The following is a 19195-nucleotide window of genomic DNA, read 5'->3' as shown; positions in this document are numbered from 1 at the left end:
TTTTAAATTGTGATTGATTTCAATAGCAAAGATTGATAATGGGTACAAAGATCCTTGTTAGGTGCTCTCAATTAAAAAAAAAAAAAACATAAAAATGAAGGAACACTTCATTTCCTGACATGAAGGAACACTCATGAAGTCTTTGCCTTATATGTAGTTTCTTATTTACCAGGCATCCATTTTCATAGTTCATGTCTAGATATATTATTTCATGATTGGTCTTTGATTATTGCTTGTACTGAAACCTCGCCCACTATTCCCAATATCTACAGTAACTACAGTTGCTAATTATTCTTAAAGTCAGAAAATAATGTACAGATAATTATAGCCCATTTTCATAATGGTATTTATTTAATTGAAATGCATTATGTCCCTTTATATTAATGCTGGGCAAAAAGAAATCTTCCTGCTTTTCTTTTTTTCTTCCCTAGAAGATTTGGATGTATTTTGTCATTTAATCAAATTTGGTTATTGGATCATACATTGAATCATAAATTTCCATTGTTATTCTTATCTTTTCTTCTTTTTCCTTCTTTTCCCTTTTATAATTTGTCTCATAAAAATGTGTATTCCATGTCCCCTGTGAAATTGAGAATGTATCTGTATCAACTAGTTAAGAATAATAAAATAACAAAAACATGTAAAGACCAAGCTGACCATGAACTCTCGTTATGCACTATATTTAGTTCCATTAAATCATTGGTGGAAAATTTCTGAATCATTGAAGATGTCCATGATTTATAAATATAGTCGTGTCTCTCTAGGTATTTGGACTTCTGCCTAGGAAATTAAACCTGTTGAAGCAAAAGGCAAACTTAGTAAACTAATGAAACTGGGGAATTGTGCTTCACATGTTACTTCCATCTTTTCACAAGAAATATCAGGATATGAGAAGAAACAAATAACAAAAGTGAACTAGATTTTGATATTTTCATTACATATAATCTGAGTTGCAAAGGATACATTTATGAAAATTTTCTATACATAATTAAATTATTACACATCCATACAGTTTAGTAAATAATATCTTTCTCCTATTACATCTAGAGTGAAAATAGTATAGTCATAAAAACCTTATTTTTCATAAAAACATTTCTAACTATATTGAGTCTAGATAAAGGATGTAAATGAGCTTGGAAAAAGTACATCCAAGTTGGAAAAAGCTTAAGAGAATCTCGCACATTGTAGCTATTCATAACTGATGTAAGATTTTGAAGTCAAATCTATTATTATTTAGGGAACTTGAAAAGTCAATGTGAATTTTTGAGCTTTTATCTTTGAAAAAGTAATAATAATGACTTTTTTCATCTTTACACATGAAAATAAAATGAATTTCTTCAAATACATTAAAATTCATATTTTATAACTAATGTTGAATTATTCTCAAATACATTCAAAATTCTCAAAGCTAATCACTTAGTTCTCATTTCAACAATCAATTATTGAAAAAATAAACATGATTTGCTATGAAACTCAAAATTTTTTATATAATTTTACACTCCTTCAGTGACTTACACTTATTTAATTTATATGTGTCTAATTGTTTTGTTATCCTAGCATTCAATTGCAGAACACTGACACAGAAATAGTATATATATATTTGTATATGTAATGTCCACACTATATACACAGGTGTCAGAAATCATATTAATGGAAATGTGCATGTGTAAGTACAAAGAAAAAGTGTTTTAATCATTTTCTTTGTCTTTAAAGACTCATCTTGGAATCTTGCAGAAAATTATAAAGTTCAGTATCTGAAGATTTATAAAGCTCATAAATCAACATAAGATATAGCTATGTGGATTACAAGGGAATCAGTATGTGTGACTGTAGGGTAAATGATTTTCAGGCTTTTCTGCCCTCCACTGTTAGGATTGCCTGCCTGATGGGGCACCTGCATTTGTTACATTGTTGTAAGTTGTGTTGTTTACTTCTCTGGGTCATGGCTGGAGTATTGAGAGAGTGAAGACTTGGGAGGCCTCCTGGGTCTCCTGCCCGCCCCCCCCCCCACACCCTTGCCTGCCGTGTGCCTGGTTGCTGCACTACATGTAAAAGCTCAGTAAAAGCCTGAGAAAGCCACTGAGGGCTCCAGGACTCTACTTTACCCATCTGGTGCTCTGTGCCTTCCCGGCACTACAGTGACTTATTGGTAATTCATTCATAAATTAATATAACACACTTTAATATAATTCAGGGGTAATAAATTAATTTAATAAGTTATATAACTATTAGTAAATGTTACAGTTAATTAACTTTAAGGGATCTTATTTGGTCAGTTTTTTTTTTTTTAAGATTTATTTATTTTATTTATACAAGAACCAGGGTACAGGCCAGATGTGTGGGAGGGTGAGAGGATTCACCAGAGACAGAGTGGGGAACAGAACAGGCAGACTGACTGAAATACACTGCTGAGTGGAGCAGCGGGCGAGACAGGAGAGGTCTGCTGTGCCATGTGTGTACTCTCCGGCCCGCTAGGAATCAAACCCATGCTGCAGAGCCTGCGACAGCTTCACAATGCCGAGCTCAACAAGCTGCACCACCAGGGAGGCCCTGAATATCTCTTTATTTTTACTCATTTGGTTCAAATTTATCTAAGGTCATTGAACATATGCATCTCACTTTTTAAATATGTTATAGTCAGTTTGATAATTCACTAGAACAACTCACAGTAGTCAAGAAAGTACTACAATTAAAATTATAGCCTTAATATAGTAAATATATATGTGTGCATATGTATATGTGTGTGTGTTTATGTTTGTGTGTCTGTATATGTATATAAGAGAATGATTCAAAGTAGAGAGAGAGCATGATTTGAGACTGATAGGGTTCCAAATGCAGAGTCTTTGTTCTCAGAGATGCATTGTCTTCAGCCATCCATTGTGGCAATATGTTTTTTATTATTTTTTTAAATTTATTTTTATATAAGAACTGGGGTACAGGCCAGAGGTGGGAGGGTGAGAGAATTCACCAGAGACAGTGGAAAGCAGAACATGCAAATTAAACGAAGTACACTGCTGAAGAGAGCAGCTGGAGAGATAGGAGAGGTTTGCCACGCCATGTGGGACTCTGCTTGGCTGGCTGGGAATTGAACCCACACTGAAGAGTCTGTGGACAGCTTCACAGCGCTGTGCTTAGCCCACTGTGCCACTGGGGAGGCCCCATTGTGGCAATATGTTAACTGTGTGTTGCCAATCATGGAATCTCTCCTGTGTCTGAAGTCCAGAATTTATATTACAATTTCATTATATATGTAAAATAGATGAAATCATTTGCCATGTGGTTAAACTCAATCTTCAGCCCCACCCCACCTCCAATTCCTGGAGGCCAGATTGATAGTATTTGACACAAAGTCCTAATACTGTAATCAAATGATTGATATTTCTGGTTAACCATTTTCTACCCTAAGAATATCAGTGTGAGCAACCCTTTCAGTAGTGTAAAGAACATAAGTCGTACCCATCATCATCATCACCTTGTTAACAAAAGCTACTGGACTTGGTTCAAAATTCCCCCCACCACTGCCTACACACATGTGCACACACACACACACAGATTTATTAAACATTTTATTATACTTATTACCCATTTTATTATCTCTAGCAGCTAGAGATATAACACATTATATATTTCCCTTATTTGTCTTGTTTACTATCTTCCTTATAGAATAAAACACGAACTAGGAATTTTTATTTTGTTTTTTTATCCATGACCAAAATAAGCTTCATATAATATACATTCAACAATTATGTGCTGAATCTTTAAATTCAGATTTCCTTATAACATCCTTCTTCTTGTAACAAAAATATAATTTTATTTAAATGTGACAATGAAGAATATGAATCCATGTGTATTTGCATGTTTAAGAAATGATTCAATATAAACTATACCTGCTGACTTTTCTTTTTTTTTTTTCAGATTTATTTATTTATTTATTTATACAAGAACCCCGGGTTACAGGCCAGATGCACAGGAGTTTGAGAAGATAGAAGATTCACCAGAGACATAGGGGGAAACAGAACAAGCAGACTAACGAAATACACTGCTGAGGGGAGCAGCAGGTGCCACAGGAGAGGTCTGCCACGCCATGTGGGACCCTCGCTGGCCAGCCGGGATCGAACCGGAGCTACAGAGGCTGCGGACAGCTTCACAGTGCTGCTCTCAACTGCCTGCGCCACCAGGGGAGGCCCGGCTTACTTTTCTTATGACCATGAAAGATTTCTAGTGGCCTTTTAATTTGCAATTATTATTTGTTTCTTTATTTTACTAGATTTCAAAGTACATTGAAATATAGTCACTTAAAAATCACTGGATAGCTTACTTAAAAATTATTGTTTCTGAATCCTTAGCCAAAAATAATTTTAATATCTGTGTTAGGATTAAGTAGGCAAAATTGTGATTAAAAATCACAAGAAAACTAGTCCCCCCTAGTGGCACAGGCAGTTGAGCACAGCACTGCAAAGCTGTGTACAACATTTGCAACGTAGGTTCTGTCCAGGCCAGCCTGGGAGATACTCATATGGTGTGGCAGACCTCTCCTGTATCACTTCTGCTCCCCTCAGTGGTGTATTTTGGTCAGTCTGCCTGTTCTGTTCCCTGCTCTTTCTCTGGTGAATCCTGTCACCCTCCTGTGCCTCTGGCCTCTACCATGGTTCTTGTATGCATGAATAAATAAACCTTTAAAAAAAACACAAAGAAATAAAATACTCTCTCTTTTTTATATTTGCCTAAACAAATTGTTTCTTAAACTTTTCAATATACATAGGAGTCAAAGATTGATGAATGGGGCCTCCCCTGGTGGCACAGGGGGTTGAGAGCCACAGTGTGAAGCTGTTCTCAGCCTCTGCAGCACCGGTTCTATCCCGGCCGGCCGGCAAGGGTCCCACATGGTGCGCCAGACCTCTCCTGTCACGCCCACTGCTCCCCTCACCAGTGTATTTAGTCAGCCTGGCTGTTCTGTTCCCCGCCCTGTCTCTGGTGAATCCTCTCACCCTCCCTTGCATCTGGCCTGTACCCTGGTTCTTGTATAAATAAATAAATAAATAAATAAATAAATAAATAAATAAATAAATAAATCTTAAAAAAAAAAGATTAATGAATGACCATAAGATAACTTCTGGGGCCTCCCTGGTGGTGCAGGGGTCAAAGTCTCAGTGCTGCCAAGCTATTGTCAGGCACTGCAGCATGAGTTCAAGCCCCAGCCAGGGAGTTGACCCTCATGGTACAACAGACCACTCCTGTCTCGCCAGCTGCTCCCCTTAACAGTGTATTTCAGTAGATCCACTGTTCTGTTCCCTACTCGGTCTCTGGTGAATGTATAAATATATAAAATAAATCTTAAAAAACAGTTAACTTCTGTAGAAGTTAACACTAAAAGTAGAAAATAATTTAACGCTAAAATTAGAGCAAAAATCTTCCTATTTTATGTTTTTTTTTGGTATTAGTACTTTGAAATCATATTTTGTGACATAAGACAGACTATTTTTGAAAAAACATAATGTCAAGATGTTTAAGTGCATCTTATTTTACTTTATATGTTAAAATTAAGTAGTATTTCAGAAATATTTATGTGCAGATCATGTTGTATATCACAAAGTTTATAAATGATACATATAGGAGAGATTATATCTCTTAAGTTTTAAATTATTTGGAGATTTCTTCAAGTTATAGTGTAAAATGCACCATCTCTTCAATAACTATTTCAATCACTTTTTGAAAACTATATCTGCTTCCATAGGCAAAGACATTTTATTACCTCTGAATTACAATTTGGAATGTCATGAGTTATTTCATAGCACAAAGTTTGTTAAATGAACACTGGCAGTGCCATTAGTGTCTTGCTCTTGAACTCAAGTACAAGTCAGCTCTGTTTAAGTCACCATTTACAGAAGCCATGAATGAATGTGCGGTTAAAATGATGCCATAAGTTAATTAGAGTGGAATTGGAAGGAAAGCGGGCAATTTAGTAACATAAGAACTGTTGTACTGAATCAGACCAATGGTTCTCATGGTTTAATATACAGCCTCTGGCAGCTGCACTTGTTATTTTCTAATGTGTTAAGAGAAAGGAAAAAGACAATATAATTCACCTAGACAAGTGTTCCATCTGTGATCTGGAGAAATTTTCTTCATGACTTCTCTCAAATAATACTCTAAAGCAGGGGGTTTCAATCTTGTTATGATATAGGTTGAATAACTCTGGCTATTAATAATTCCTATTAAGTCATGGAATTCCAAAACAAAAGACTAGTTGCTCAGAAAGATATTTGTGCTTAAATTCCTGCTCAAATATATGCTTTGATCATAACATAAGAATTTTTGTTGCTTGTTGAATATGAGTTCTTGATACAACTCTGCTCCTGTAACCAGGTTGGAAGAATGCTTGCTTCTCTTTCCAAATTCTACTGAGTCCACAAGTTTTGAGTAAAAAAAAAATCTTGTAGTTCTGCTGCTAGAGTTAATACATAGAAATTACCCAAATGATGAAGAATTTTGTGTGTGAGCTTTTTGGGGGGATGAAGGATTTCTAAGTAGAATTAGTAGCAGGTTAAAGGAGGGAATATGAAATAAAATAGAGACTCACTAAGGAAATTTCCTTAATCCTTGTTAGTTGGCTTATAAAATGTATCTGAAAATTAATATGACAATATGTGGAGCCATGTTCATTCAGTTTTATCTGAATCTACTGGGAATTACTGATAAAGTTTTAAACAATGTGCAGATATTAAGGAATGTAAGATCAACTTAAAGTGAGATTCAAAGTTGTTTCTAGATTAATGAGAATTTAATAATAAATAGATGTATAATCAATCCCAAACTCAGGCATTAATGATAAGGAAAAAAATAGAATGATATTGATTCAAGAGATATTGTCCAATGTTCATTGTAAAAAGATTCAGTTTGGGATAATGGAAGAAGATGAAATAGAAGAAGCATTGCCCCTTAGAGCATGTTTAAATTAAAGAAAACATTAGCATTATTGATATAAATTATTTCCCCCTTTCTGTATGTTAAACAGAAATGTATGCTCTTTAAAATTTAATTTCTGTAATTTTTACTAACAGCTCTAGAGCTTCTAGGTTCTGAAAACCTAGGTTTGACAGCATCAAAACACATCCGTATTTTCTAATTTTTAAAATCTCTTATTAATAGATCGTTTGTGTAATACTGATTAAACAAAAATCACAAAATTTTACTATTTATTTGTTTGTTTGTTTATTTATTTATTAGAAATCCGGATGGGACCCAGAGCAATAACTCAAGATGGCCCGTCTTCAAGAGCAGTGAACAAAAATATTTAACCTTGAATGCAGAATTACCAGGAGTACACACAAAATTACGTCGTCAACAATGCCGATTCTGGACACTGTTTTTTCCCAAAGTGCTAGAAATAACAGGTATGTGACTTTTTAGTTATAGCTTAGTCAGTTGATTGTGGATTATGTAAATTAAGGGAAATGTAGACATCCAAGACATGAAGATGATGTTAAAATTTGTATTTGTGTCTATATAATTAATGAATTTAAATTAGTATGTTATTTTTTAACAAATTTCTTCCAATAAAGTTAGATAGGTTTTGAAAATGAATGATATGAGCAAGAAAACTCATGTATTTTTAAATACTAGAACCCTTGGTTTCTAAGGAGGAAAACACCAGCAGAACTTATATATTAAAAAAAATATTTCTCAATATTTTGAGTATGGAAATATTATCTAAGAACAGACATTATATTGCATGAAACAATAAACAATAATTTAGCTAACTTTCAGAAAGTGATTGTTTGAGCTTATGTAATCAATACTAAGTAACCTGTTCCAGATTACTATATTATTTTAAAGTACTAGTAAGATAATAGTTGATTGATTATATTTAAATGATCAGCTCTAATGATCACATCTTCTCTGAGAAAAATCACTTGTTTTAAAATGCCTAACTCTTCATGATCCATGTGACTCCTCAAATCTAATTCCATATTTTTATTTCTCATATAAAAGTGCATGACCTTTGGGCCTCCTGGGTGGTGCAAGGTGTTGAGCACAGCAATGTGAGGCAGTTTGCAGCCTCTGCAGTGCAGGTTTGATTCCCGGCCAGTCATGGAGATACCCATATGGCATGGCAGACCTCTCCTGTCTTGCCCACTGCTCCCCTCAGCAGTGTGTTTCAGTCGATCCGCCTGTTCTGCCCCCTGCTCTGTCTCTGGTGAATCCTCTCACACTCCCGCACCTCTGGCCTGTGCCCCAGTTTTTGTATAAATAAATAAATTTTTTAAAAAAAGTTACATGACATTCAATCATAAGAAACAGTCTGACCAGATCATTTGGATTTTATCATTCTGTTCACTATAACACTATAATTTTCAGGCTACTATGTATTAGGTGTCAGAATATAGTGGTTATTTTTATTTTGTTGCTAAGAGTTTAGGATTTTGATTTCAAGCAAGAATGGTCATCTCTGAGCTATATTTGATTGTTTAATACACATTTTGATTATCAGATATTACTCACCAAAATTTTTTAATTATGTTCTCCATCTGCTTAGGAGATGTTTCTGATATAACAGTGCTCTGTGTATTACCAAATGTTCTGTGACATAATATATGTCCAGAGATGGGCTTCTGCATCCCTTGGCAGAGCTACAGTGCTGCCTTTGTGTCCTCTGGGTGTGAATAACAATGAGGTAATGTGTTTTTTCTGCCAAAAGACAAACAGAGGGACCATTTAAGTATCACAGACTGCACAATATTGATCTTTACTTAAAATATTTTTAAATGAGAGGGTCATAGTTATAGAGAAAGTAAGAGGAATGTGTGATTATTTTAAAAGACTCATTTATTTTAAACCAAACTGAGTTGGTCTAGTTCAAGTGCATGTGGAATATTTTAATTTAGTTGTTGGTAAAATAAAATCTGATAGGAGCAGTTTTTGAAGCTGTACTTCAAAATCTGTATCTCTAAATACTCAAAGACCATATAGCAGGATGAATAAACAGTAAAAGCATAAGTTTGGGGCTAGCTGCTAGTCCTTCCTATGCAATGTAAATCACTTTCTAGTTTTATCAAAACAATGAGCTCTATGGACATATCATACTTTACGATGGTATATTTCCATTCTATGGTATAGTTTAATATGTCTTGGAAATATAATTTTTAGTTTAGCACCATTTTTTTCAGAAAATTTATCCATAACTAATGAAAAATTCCATTTGAACAAATAACCCATTTGAATTATTCATTTTTAAGTTTCACAAATAAATAGTGTAGGGGGACTAACAACATTAAGAACACATTTTCTTACTACCTTATACTTTTCAAGTTCTGTAACTGCAAAAGATTTCAGTGACTTGAAAAGTGCTGTTATTCAGATGACCTGGGCAAGATTTTTATGAAGGAAGAGCTACAAATAAAAAAAGATTTCAAAGAGTAATTACTAGTTGTATTTCTTAAAAGAAAGTGTTTGCCTCACTCAAGATGGAAATCCAAATCATTAAGCAGTATTTTGCATTTGAGCAATGAGCTCTAAAATAAAATGTTCCATAAGACTTGTTCTAACACATAAATCCGGTACTTAACTGTCAGACTATATTTCAACACACATTTATGTTGTTCATACATACACCTGCAAAAAATGAAAGGTATTATGTTTATTTTGAATGTTCTAAAATTCAGATTTTTCACTAAGAATATAAGCTCAGTATCTCATAATGACATCAAAACAGAAATATAAACATAAGAAAAATGACAAATTCATTATCAATGACATAATATTTTATTTTCACTAAAAGTCAGAGTAAATATATTTAAAGGGAAAAAAAATCTGTGACCTTCACATCTTCCCAATAAAGAAAAACATTTGTTTTAATCATTTCTCTTTTGACCTTTGAATAAATCATTAAACATTATTGGTAGCCAAAACTAGAAAAGATCACATAAAACTTTACAAACTTAGATATGGATTGGTCACTTAGGAGAATGATTTGGTGCTATTTGCTAATCAGCAAGACTGGTAATCAAAGCTGATAAAATGGAACATTGGTTTGGCGGAGAAAAATAAAACTGATTTTGTTATTTTAATATGCCTGAGTATTCTAGTTCTCTATAAAAGCAAAATAAAGCAAACAAAAGGTATTGGTCAAGTGATAATCACTTTAAAAAGACACAAAGTCTTCACAAAGCATTTACCACACGCTTAAAATTTTCACATGAAAACTTGTCAGTTTGTGAACTACTGTGTAAAGAATTATGCACCCCCTAATAACTGGTCAACAAAAAGGGAAATAAGCAATAAAAGAGACAGAGAAGATTGCCCAAGTACATAAAATACGTTGTTTTAATATGATGCTCAGCACAACTCAATATCAATTTAATCTCTTCTAATTTTACCTACATTATCAACTTGAATTGTGTTTCCTGTGCTCTCTCTTAGTTTCTCAGGCTTGACTAAATAGATTCAACTATGGTTGGGAAAAAAAAAAAGAAAAAAAAGAACAAAACTATCCACTCTTTTTCAACTGACAAGACCAAAATAAATAAATAAGCCTTATTCTGATTACTCTTTCCATACTGAACAAAGCTTTGACTACTTTTTTCCTCAAATGATACAATATATGAAAAACAAATATCATAAAAATCCTGAAAAACTGTCATTTATGTTTATGAACTACTCTTTTATTGATGGCTGTGTATGAATTCAATAAAGAACAAAGTAAGCAATAAATTCTTGTAAATAGGTAAGTAAATTCATTAGTGGAACTCCCAATAGGTGTATAGGGCTTGATTTCATAATGTAAACACCAGTTCATCTATCTTTGTAGTAGTACTGAAAAATAGAGATTATTAACCCCATTTACAGTTGGAAAATAATTTGAAAAGAAAATAGTTTATTGTATGTCACTAATACAAATTGTCAAGCTGGAATTTCAACCCATGTCATTCAAAAACCTTTATTGATGGTCTTTATTTCATACTGCAGTACTGTGTTAACTACAAAAGAAATAGGTCTATAAATCACAATTGTAAATAGATAGCCACATTTTAGTTTTAAAGACAGAAGTGAAGAAAATGTCATGTTTCCCAACTTTAACTTAGCTCTAAACTGCAGTGCATATTTTCCAGTGTTGTTGAGGAACACATGACTAGTACACCATGGATTCAACCAGTGGTGTGTAATTGATGAAGAATAGGATCTTGCCAAACTAATAGCTGTGAAAACTTCCAAATCATGGCCAGTCACTTGACCTACTAAACAGCTGTGAAACTGATATTAAAATGTAAGTTATGTCTTAGCCTCAAAATGAAAGAATAAACTAATGTCAGGTTTTCTTGCGCAAAATTAGAGCACTGTAAATCTGAAAGACTTCTCTCAATTCCTCCTGGTTCTAATGTGTTCTTATTTGGATTGTTTGTTCTTTTGTGATCAATTTTTATCCATATATGTATCATATACCCATCAGCTTTAATATTTCTCCCTCATACTCTCCATTCTGAAAACCCTACTTCACATCAGATGAAATATTGGAAATAATTCCAATCACTTCTACTTTACTCAATATGAAGTAAGACTGTAGGGGAAAGAGATTCTAATGATTAACATGATTGTTATATAAGCTGAAGTTGAAAAAAACAGTTTTTAGCCAAGCAGCAGAAGGGAACACTATATTAAATTACTATTAATATTTCTTTCCAGAAAAATTTCAGATCAGGTAGCCAGAGAATATTTTTGAAAACTCAGTGCTTCTCAAATTCTCAAGATCTCAAATTGGTTTCCACCCATCTCTTGAAAAAAAGCTCACATCTTCAGAATTACCTACAAAGCTCTTGATATCTTGTACGAATACCTCACCCTTTGACCTTGATTTCATTTTGACTTCACTTCTCCTAATTCTCACTATTCCAGTCATCAGGACTATTTTTTCCCTTCCTGAAATTCACCATGCTTTTTCCAGCATCATATCTCTTACACTCCCATCCTTTATCCTATAGAAAGCCAAATCTCTACTCACTTAGTTTATTTATTCCTGTTGGACTCATTATTTGCGTCATGTATAGTCTTCCATAGCTAGTCCTTCCTCTTTTCCCTGTGAATCATCAAAATCATCATGTGGTTTTTCCCTAAAAACCACACACATACAAAGTAGACTGTCTCCGTATATTATCTAAAATAATTTGTGCACCATGAAATAAGTTTAAAGTGTTTAACTCACTTAGGCAAACTATAATTAAAAATGCATTGATTTAATATATTGCATATGAAGCTGAATAATAGTAATTATATGTTCTCATCACAAGAAAAAATTTGTAACTGTGAGCTTACAGATATTAGCTAATAATTTGGCAATACATACATCTATTAAATCTTTCTAATGTACAATAGTGTATGTCAATAATATCTCAATAAATATCATTATGAAATTAATATATCATATGTATAAAAGTGTACATGTATTGAATTATTCATATTTATATTTAGTACCTCATATTAACTTAACTACTATTAATATGCCATAAAAATGTATACTAAAATTGTTAGCCAAATATAATGACCTATCCTTTTTTCAAGGATTATCCAAGATGATAGGAGATAAGTTAAACTAAGTAATCTATATATTATTGAAATTATTAATATTTTCTGTGTATGGGATATTATTTTGATATTTACTACTCTTCCATTAGGCAATATACTTTTAGAAAAAAATAATTTTCAGGATTTAAATGTATTCATATATACCTAGATATTGATTCTTTACATTTTTAAAACAATTTATTTTCATGCAGACTACAAAATATAATTGAATATATAGTACAAGATTTATATATATTTTTAAAATTCCCCAAAAATATCACTTAATGTTTTCGCTTAAAGCCAACATGAATAAGATCTTTCTATAGGGGTAAGTTTTTAAAACCTATATTTTGAAAATTTAATAAATTAAAGCTGTGAAATATTTATAAATCAAAATAAAACAGAAATATCATAACATCATTTACCCAGGAAAATATTTATAAAACAGGAAGAAAACATCTAAGCAACTGGATATTTATTTTAAGCAGATTATTTTTCCTAAGGTAGTAAAAAATGTAATCTATGAAAAAGGTTTTTAGAAATATGTCATCAAATGTACAACAAGAGTCCTGGTAGAAATATGATTTTTCTCTTCCATTTTTTAATCAATTAATTTGATTAATGTTTACAAGTCCATTCTCTGCTACCCTGTGCCAGGAGCTGTGCTAGAAGTTAGAGTTTCAAAAGGTTAGCTACATAGGATAAGGTCTGCTAACATACAGGGAAATAAAAGAGGCATGGTACACAGCACTGTGGAGAGGAAAAGATACCTGCTTTGAGTTTGAACATGAAGGCAAAGTAGAAAAAACTCATAAGCAGGGATATGAGATTAAGTTTGTCTGTGATAGTAAAGGATTTAAAATTTATTTTAAGTAAAGTCATTTAGTTAATTTTATTTAAAGTAAAGTCATTTAATTTTTAAATGAGAAATGACCTGTTCTCGTAATTGATTTATATATTTACTAGTTTTTATTGTTGTAAGAGTTTTTCTACCTTATGTCCAAATTTCTATTATATCATATCGACATAATCTTCATTTCCAAGGAAGTACCCTTTATTCAAACAGCTGTTTTTGTCTGTCAGTTTGTTTATATTAAGAATATGCTAACTTCCCTTATATTTATTGCATTTATATGTATCATATTTATATTTACTTTATCCTTTAAAAATGACTCAAAAATTGCATTTTTGTTTCTCTGTATAAGTATTTAACACTAAAATTGTTTCTATTGCAAATTTTTCAAATCCAAATTTGCATTTAATATTTGTTTGCTTTCTTGTGTCAGAAATATGCTGTCTTCTTTTATTTATCATTTTTAAATTATTCTAAAATTTATTTTTTGTATCAACATGAATGCATTTAACACTCAAATTTGCCTCTAAATGCAAATTTGAAAGTGTCCCATAAATTCACATACCTTGTTTTTGTTTTTTTAACTTGCAAGTTTGCTTTTCCATGCCATTCAGAGAATTATTTTTGAGAAATTTTTCTTTATCTATCTACTGTTAGATGCTTGTTTTAAATGCTAAAAAAAACTATCACAATTATTATACAAACCTTAACTTACATGTTTATTTAATCATTTTAAAATTTGACATAAATATTACTTTTAAAAATATACAGTTTTCTGTTCTACAAATTCAAATTTAATGATTTTATTTGGGTGTGTGGGTTAATACAACAAATCTTTTGAAAAATTTTTCTTTACCAAAGATAAAATATCTTCCATTAAGGTTAAATATTTTAAAATTGTCTAAAGTATTACTAGCTACATGACAGGGTTATTTAATAACCTTATTTATTACTTACTGATCTATTTTTATTTTAAAAATGAGTTAAGATCTGAAGCAATAAATGTGTTCTCTGAATATATCTTTATAATTTGAGTAATATTTTAATATAATTTATGTGCTTGTTTTTAGGAAAAAATCATAGTTATAAGTTTTATCAATATTGAGGATTTTTAAACCTTATATATAACTATTTACCAATTAAATTTTGGCTTTTATTTTTACCATGCCTACTATTTATAGTGTGTCATTATTTTTCTAAATTTATATTTGTGCTACATATTTGCTTTTTGCTGTTACTTTTTTTCTATGCTAATTCACATGTAGTTCTTCAATGCAGTGCAATTGAATTTTTAAGGTGAGGACAGTTGGCATGCATTCCATTATTAATAAAATTAATGAAAAACATACATTTTTGGACCTTCCTGGTGATGCAAGTGGTGAAGTCTCAGCACTATCAAATTATAGCCATCCCATGCAGCATGAGTTCTATCCCTGACCAGGGAGCTAACCCACACAGCACAGCAGACTTCTCTTGTCTCTTGCACTGCTCCCCTCAGCAGTGTATTTAAGTCAATCCAACTGTTTTGCTCCCCATTCTGTCTCCAGTGAATACTCCCAACACCCCCACCCCTTGTACTTCTGGCCTAGCTTTTATATACATAAAATAAATCTTTCAGAAAAAAAGATACATTTTCATATAACTAATAGAGTATAAACATTATTGAGGGAACTACAGTTAGTACCCTTTACATAAAATCTTGAGAATATCAGTGCCCTGATTCAGACCTTTTTTTTTTTCATACAATAAATTAGAGCATCATATAGTTCAGTAATCTTTTTTTTTTTTATTATGTTCACAGAGTTCAAGGCAACAAAATAGTGCTACTGGAAGAGTAAATATAAAGATGAATAGAAAATATTAGTTATCAAAAAAAAAAATCTTTCTACAAATCAGTGTCCCTTCTTCTAAAAATGGTTCTAAGGTCCAAATAAATTATTTGAAAAAAGCATAACTCCAGGACCTCACTAGTGGTGCAGGAGTTAAAGACAGTACTCTCAAGCTATAGCCAGCCACTGCAGCTGGATCCCAGGCTGGCCAGGGAGCTAACCCACATGACCCAGCAGACATCTCCTGTCTTGCCCGCTGCTCCCCTCGAACTGTATTTCAGTATATTTGCCTTTTCAGCTCTTCACTCTTTCTGGTGAAACCTCTAACTCCCCCACACCTCTAGGGTACACCCCAGTTCTTGTTTGCAGAAATAAATAAATATTAAAAAAAGCATAACTCCAGTAATTGATAGGTTCTGCTCACTGATGTTTAAATTTACTGCCAACTTTTCAGTTTCATTTCCTCTTTTATTCCTTATATCTTTCTCATAAAGAATATTTACACTCAGTAATAATGATTAATATTACTCTCCTCAGTAGACTTGAAGGAATTCAGACACCAGTGAGCATGTGCAGATATAGTTTGGTACAGGTATCTTTCAGAAGGACCTGTGAATTCATGCAAAATATACGTTGAAGTATTTAACAATTTTAAATTCAGTTAAAATCTTTCACTTGGTTGAGATTACAAACTAGGGAATCTACAATGTTTGAGCATTATTTTAAAGACTTTTAATTAAGAATCGCCATTGTTTCCAATCTTTACTGTGTTTAATGTAGTATGCTTCCTAATAAATCAAGATTTCATGTTTTTTATAACACATATACCTTTCTAGTTCATTGCTTCACATTATTTCTGGATTAAACACTCTTCTGTGAAACATAAACTCTGTAAAATGCTGGAAAGCAAAGGTTGTTAGTCATTCTAATTTGCAAAGAATTTAATAAACTCCTTTCATATAATAGCCTTAGTAAACTGCTTTAAATGAATAAGCATTGTTTGAAATTAAAATATTTTGAAACAGTATAAATTTTATAGGGTAGGGAAAAGGACATTCCAGAACCCCCAATCCCGACGGTTCTAAATAGATTTTGCCTTCTGCCGCATTAAGACAAAACATCATCCTGTGCATGAGACACTTTTTGGAAAGGAACTTTTTTTTTTTTTAGATTTATTTATTTATTTATACAAGCACTGGGTACAGTCAGAAGCATGGGATGGTGAGAGAATTCACCAGAGCCAGAGCGGGGAACAGAACAGGCAGACTGATGAAATGCACTGCTGAGGGGAGCAGTGGATGCAACAGGTGAGGCCTGTCGTGCCATGTGGGACCCTCGCTGGAGACAGGGGATTGAGCCAGTGCTGCAGAGGCTGTGGGCAGCTTTGCAGCCCAGGGCTCAACCCTGCGCCACCAGGGGAGGCCCTGGAAAGGAACTTTAGAAACATTGGTGTTGAGACACAGGGCAAGCTACGGTTATTAGGCAGTTTTAGGGACAGTGCAGAAGGGGACCTTTGAAGAATTTAGGGAGGCTTCAGAGATAAGGACAACCAAGGGAAAGTAACCAATTCCACTAGGAAAAACAAACATCCCAGGACCAAGGACAACATTGTTAATGCTAGTCCTGGTTTCCTTCAGGTGGTAAAGGGAGGCAGAGATTGGAGAAATGGAGAGTGGTTTAATTTATGGACAACTTAGAAGGGCAGCTGTTTAACTTTAAAGCAAGGATGCCCATCCAGAGGACTGGGCCATAAAGATAAAGATGCAACAAATGGGGAAAGAGAAGCTGTTAGATAAGGAATGTGAAACTTCCCCACTTAGTAAGTGTGAGACCCTCTGGGAGTTAACCAATCAGGGAGAGAGAGTGAAATTTGAACATAATGGGGGAGAGAAAGTATATATTGCCAATGTAATATCCCGTACCAGCTCATCTTGGCCCCTCCCAGGTACTTTATACCTGGGAGTCTTTCTTCTTTGTCTCTTTTCTTCCTAAATAAACTCTTCTTCTAAAGACAAGATTTGTCTCTCTCTGCTTACTTACTTCAAAGGGTCTGTGAATTCCTTTCTACGGTTTCACGAGACAAGAACTCGTGATAAAGTGGCAGCAGTTGTTACACACGCCGGCATCAGTGTGTAATACAGAAAAAGGGAAGAACAAAGTTTCCAAATCAAGCACCCAAAGTTACCCATCCCCTCATTGGTAAATGGCCAGCCAAACAGATTTAGCCCAAAGCAAGGCCCAAAAGTCTGCCATGGTCTAAAGCACCTGGTGGGGATCCACAGAAAAGGGGCAAAAGGGAACCAAGGCATCCAGGACAAAAGGAGCAAAATAAAGATAAAAGCTGTCATTGTTAACCTCCCCACAGGCTTCACACCCACATCTGTTTTAACTAGTCCTGAACCTAGAAGCAAGCACAGGTTGTTCATGTATGTCTATATTCCATGTGCCGCCTCCAGGTCTCCTGGCTCCCCTTCATTCTTGCTTTTTTCCTCCAGTCTCCTCCCCTCCTGCTTGCTTTTTCTCCCTGCTTAGCTCCGCCCTTCCTTGGGTGGGGCAGAGGACCTGAAATATCCCCTTATCCTGGAAGCCACCCTGTTAGGCAAATACAAATCTATACAGGATGCCAATTAACAAGTTATCTTATGCATTAATTAGTATTTACATATAAGTTTTTTTTTCTTTTTTTAATCTTTTTTAAAGATTTATTTATTTGTTTGTTTGTTTATTTATTTATGCAAGCACTGGGTACAGTCAAGCACGGGAGGGTGACAGAATTCACCAGAGCCAGAGCGGGGAGCAGAGCAGGCAGAAGGACCTAAGTACACTGCTGAGGGGAGTGGTGGGCGTGGCAGGAGAGGTCTGCATGCCATGTGGGACCCTCTCAGGCGGACTGGGATCCAACTGGCTCTGCAGAGGCTGCGGGCAGCCTTGCAGCCCAGCGCTCAACAGCTGCAGCACCGGGGAGGCCCACATATAGGTATTTTTTCAAGTAAAATACTCTGCTGTAAATTATGTATGTAAACTAGATGCATTAAATAATACCTTTGTTATAAATGGGGTCAGAAAAGATAATAATAATCTATATTTTGTTAGAAAACAAAGCAAATATGTAATTAACATATTTTGACAATATACATATATTTATTTTTGCATTTATGTTGTTTCATTTTTGCATTTTATATATTGCACATGTGTAAATTTTTTGCATTTTCTTATAATGTGTAAGCTTTTTTATTAAAATATTTTTAGGTAATGAGAGAACTGATTAGAAATTAAAAATTGAAGTGCAGTGTATTTGAGGTAAATGGCATCTGTAATCAAAATTATTTTTTCAATTGATATAAGAAGAGTTTAAAATCTAGATTAATACAATCTATCCCATGTTTTATAGGAAATACTGATGAAGCAGAACGAGAGTGGAAAGCAGGATTCCATCGCTGGAACAATTACATGATGGATTGGAAAAATCAATTTAACGATTATGCTAGCAAGAAAGAAAGTTGTGCAGGTCTCTAATTAATAGGTTCACCCTTTGTACAATGTTCATTTTCCTTAGATAAAGGCAAAAAATATAATCGGCTCTTTTACACACCTAGTAAGAAAATTATTGTATAGCAGAAACAAAAATGCCACAAGGATTATACCGATTATTTACATCTTTCGCTTGGTATTGTCCATAACATTTCAAAACCCAAATGACTAGAACATATTTGATTATGTTTCACAACCAATGTTTGACAATTAATTATATGTATATTATGTACTTTACAGCTTCGCACTTTCTCTTTCCTGAATAACTTTAAGTAATCATTTCTCCTAAAATGTATCTGCATTGTATTTTTAGTTGCATATGTATTTCATTGATTTCATTGCCACTTTTAAAAGTCTATTTTGAAAATGAATTAGCTCTTGAAACACTGTATATTATAATTTACAAAATTTCCTCTTATTGATTTAT

General features: G+C 33.5%; 1 protein-coding gene across 1 annotated transcript in view; it reads left to right on the top strand.

The window, feature by feature from the left end:
- Positions 1-18753, top strand: part of BCHE (butyrylcholinesterase) — a gene marked incomplete at its 3' end in the record, with an annotated part of 77470 nt that extends 58717 nt beyond the window's left edge. The window contains exons 2-3 of the mRNA XM_084232389.1: positions 7228-7394; positions 18629-18753. Coding sequence (XP_084088515.1) covers positions 7228-7394; positions 18629-18753 — 292 coding nt within the window. The remainder of the gene's footprint in view (positions 1-7227; positions 7395-18628) is intronic.
- Positions 18754-19195: the final 442 nt, after the last annotated feature.

This window comes from Talpa europaea (assembly GCF_964194135.1).
Source record: "Talpa europaea genome assembly, chromosome: 4".
Taxonomy (NCBI): domain Eukaryota; kingdom Metazoa; phylum Chordata; class Mammalia; order Eulipotyphla; family Talpidae; genus Talpa; species Talpa europaea.
Note: the sequence above shows the minus strand (reverse complement) of the source record. Positions and strands in the feature narration are given on the sequence as shown.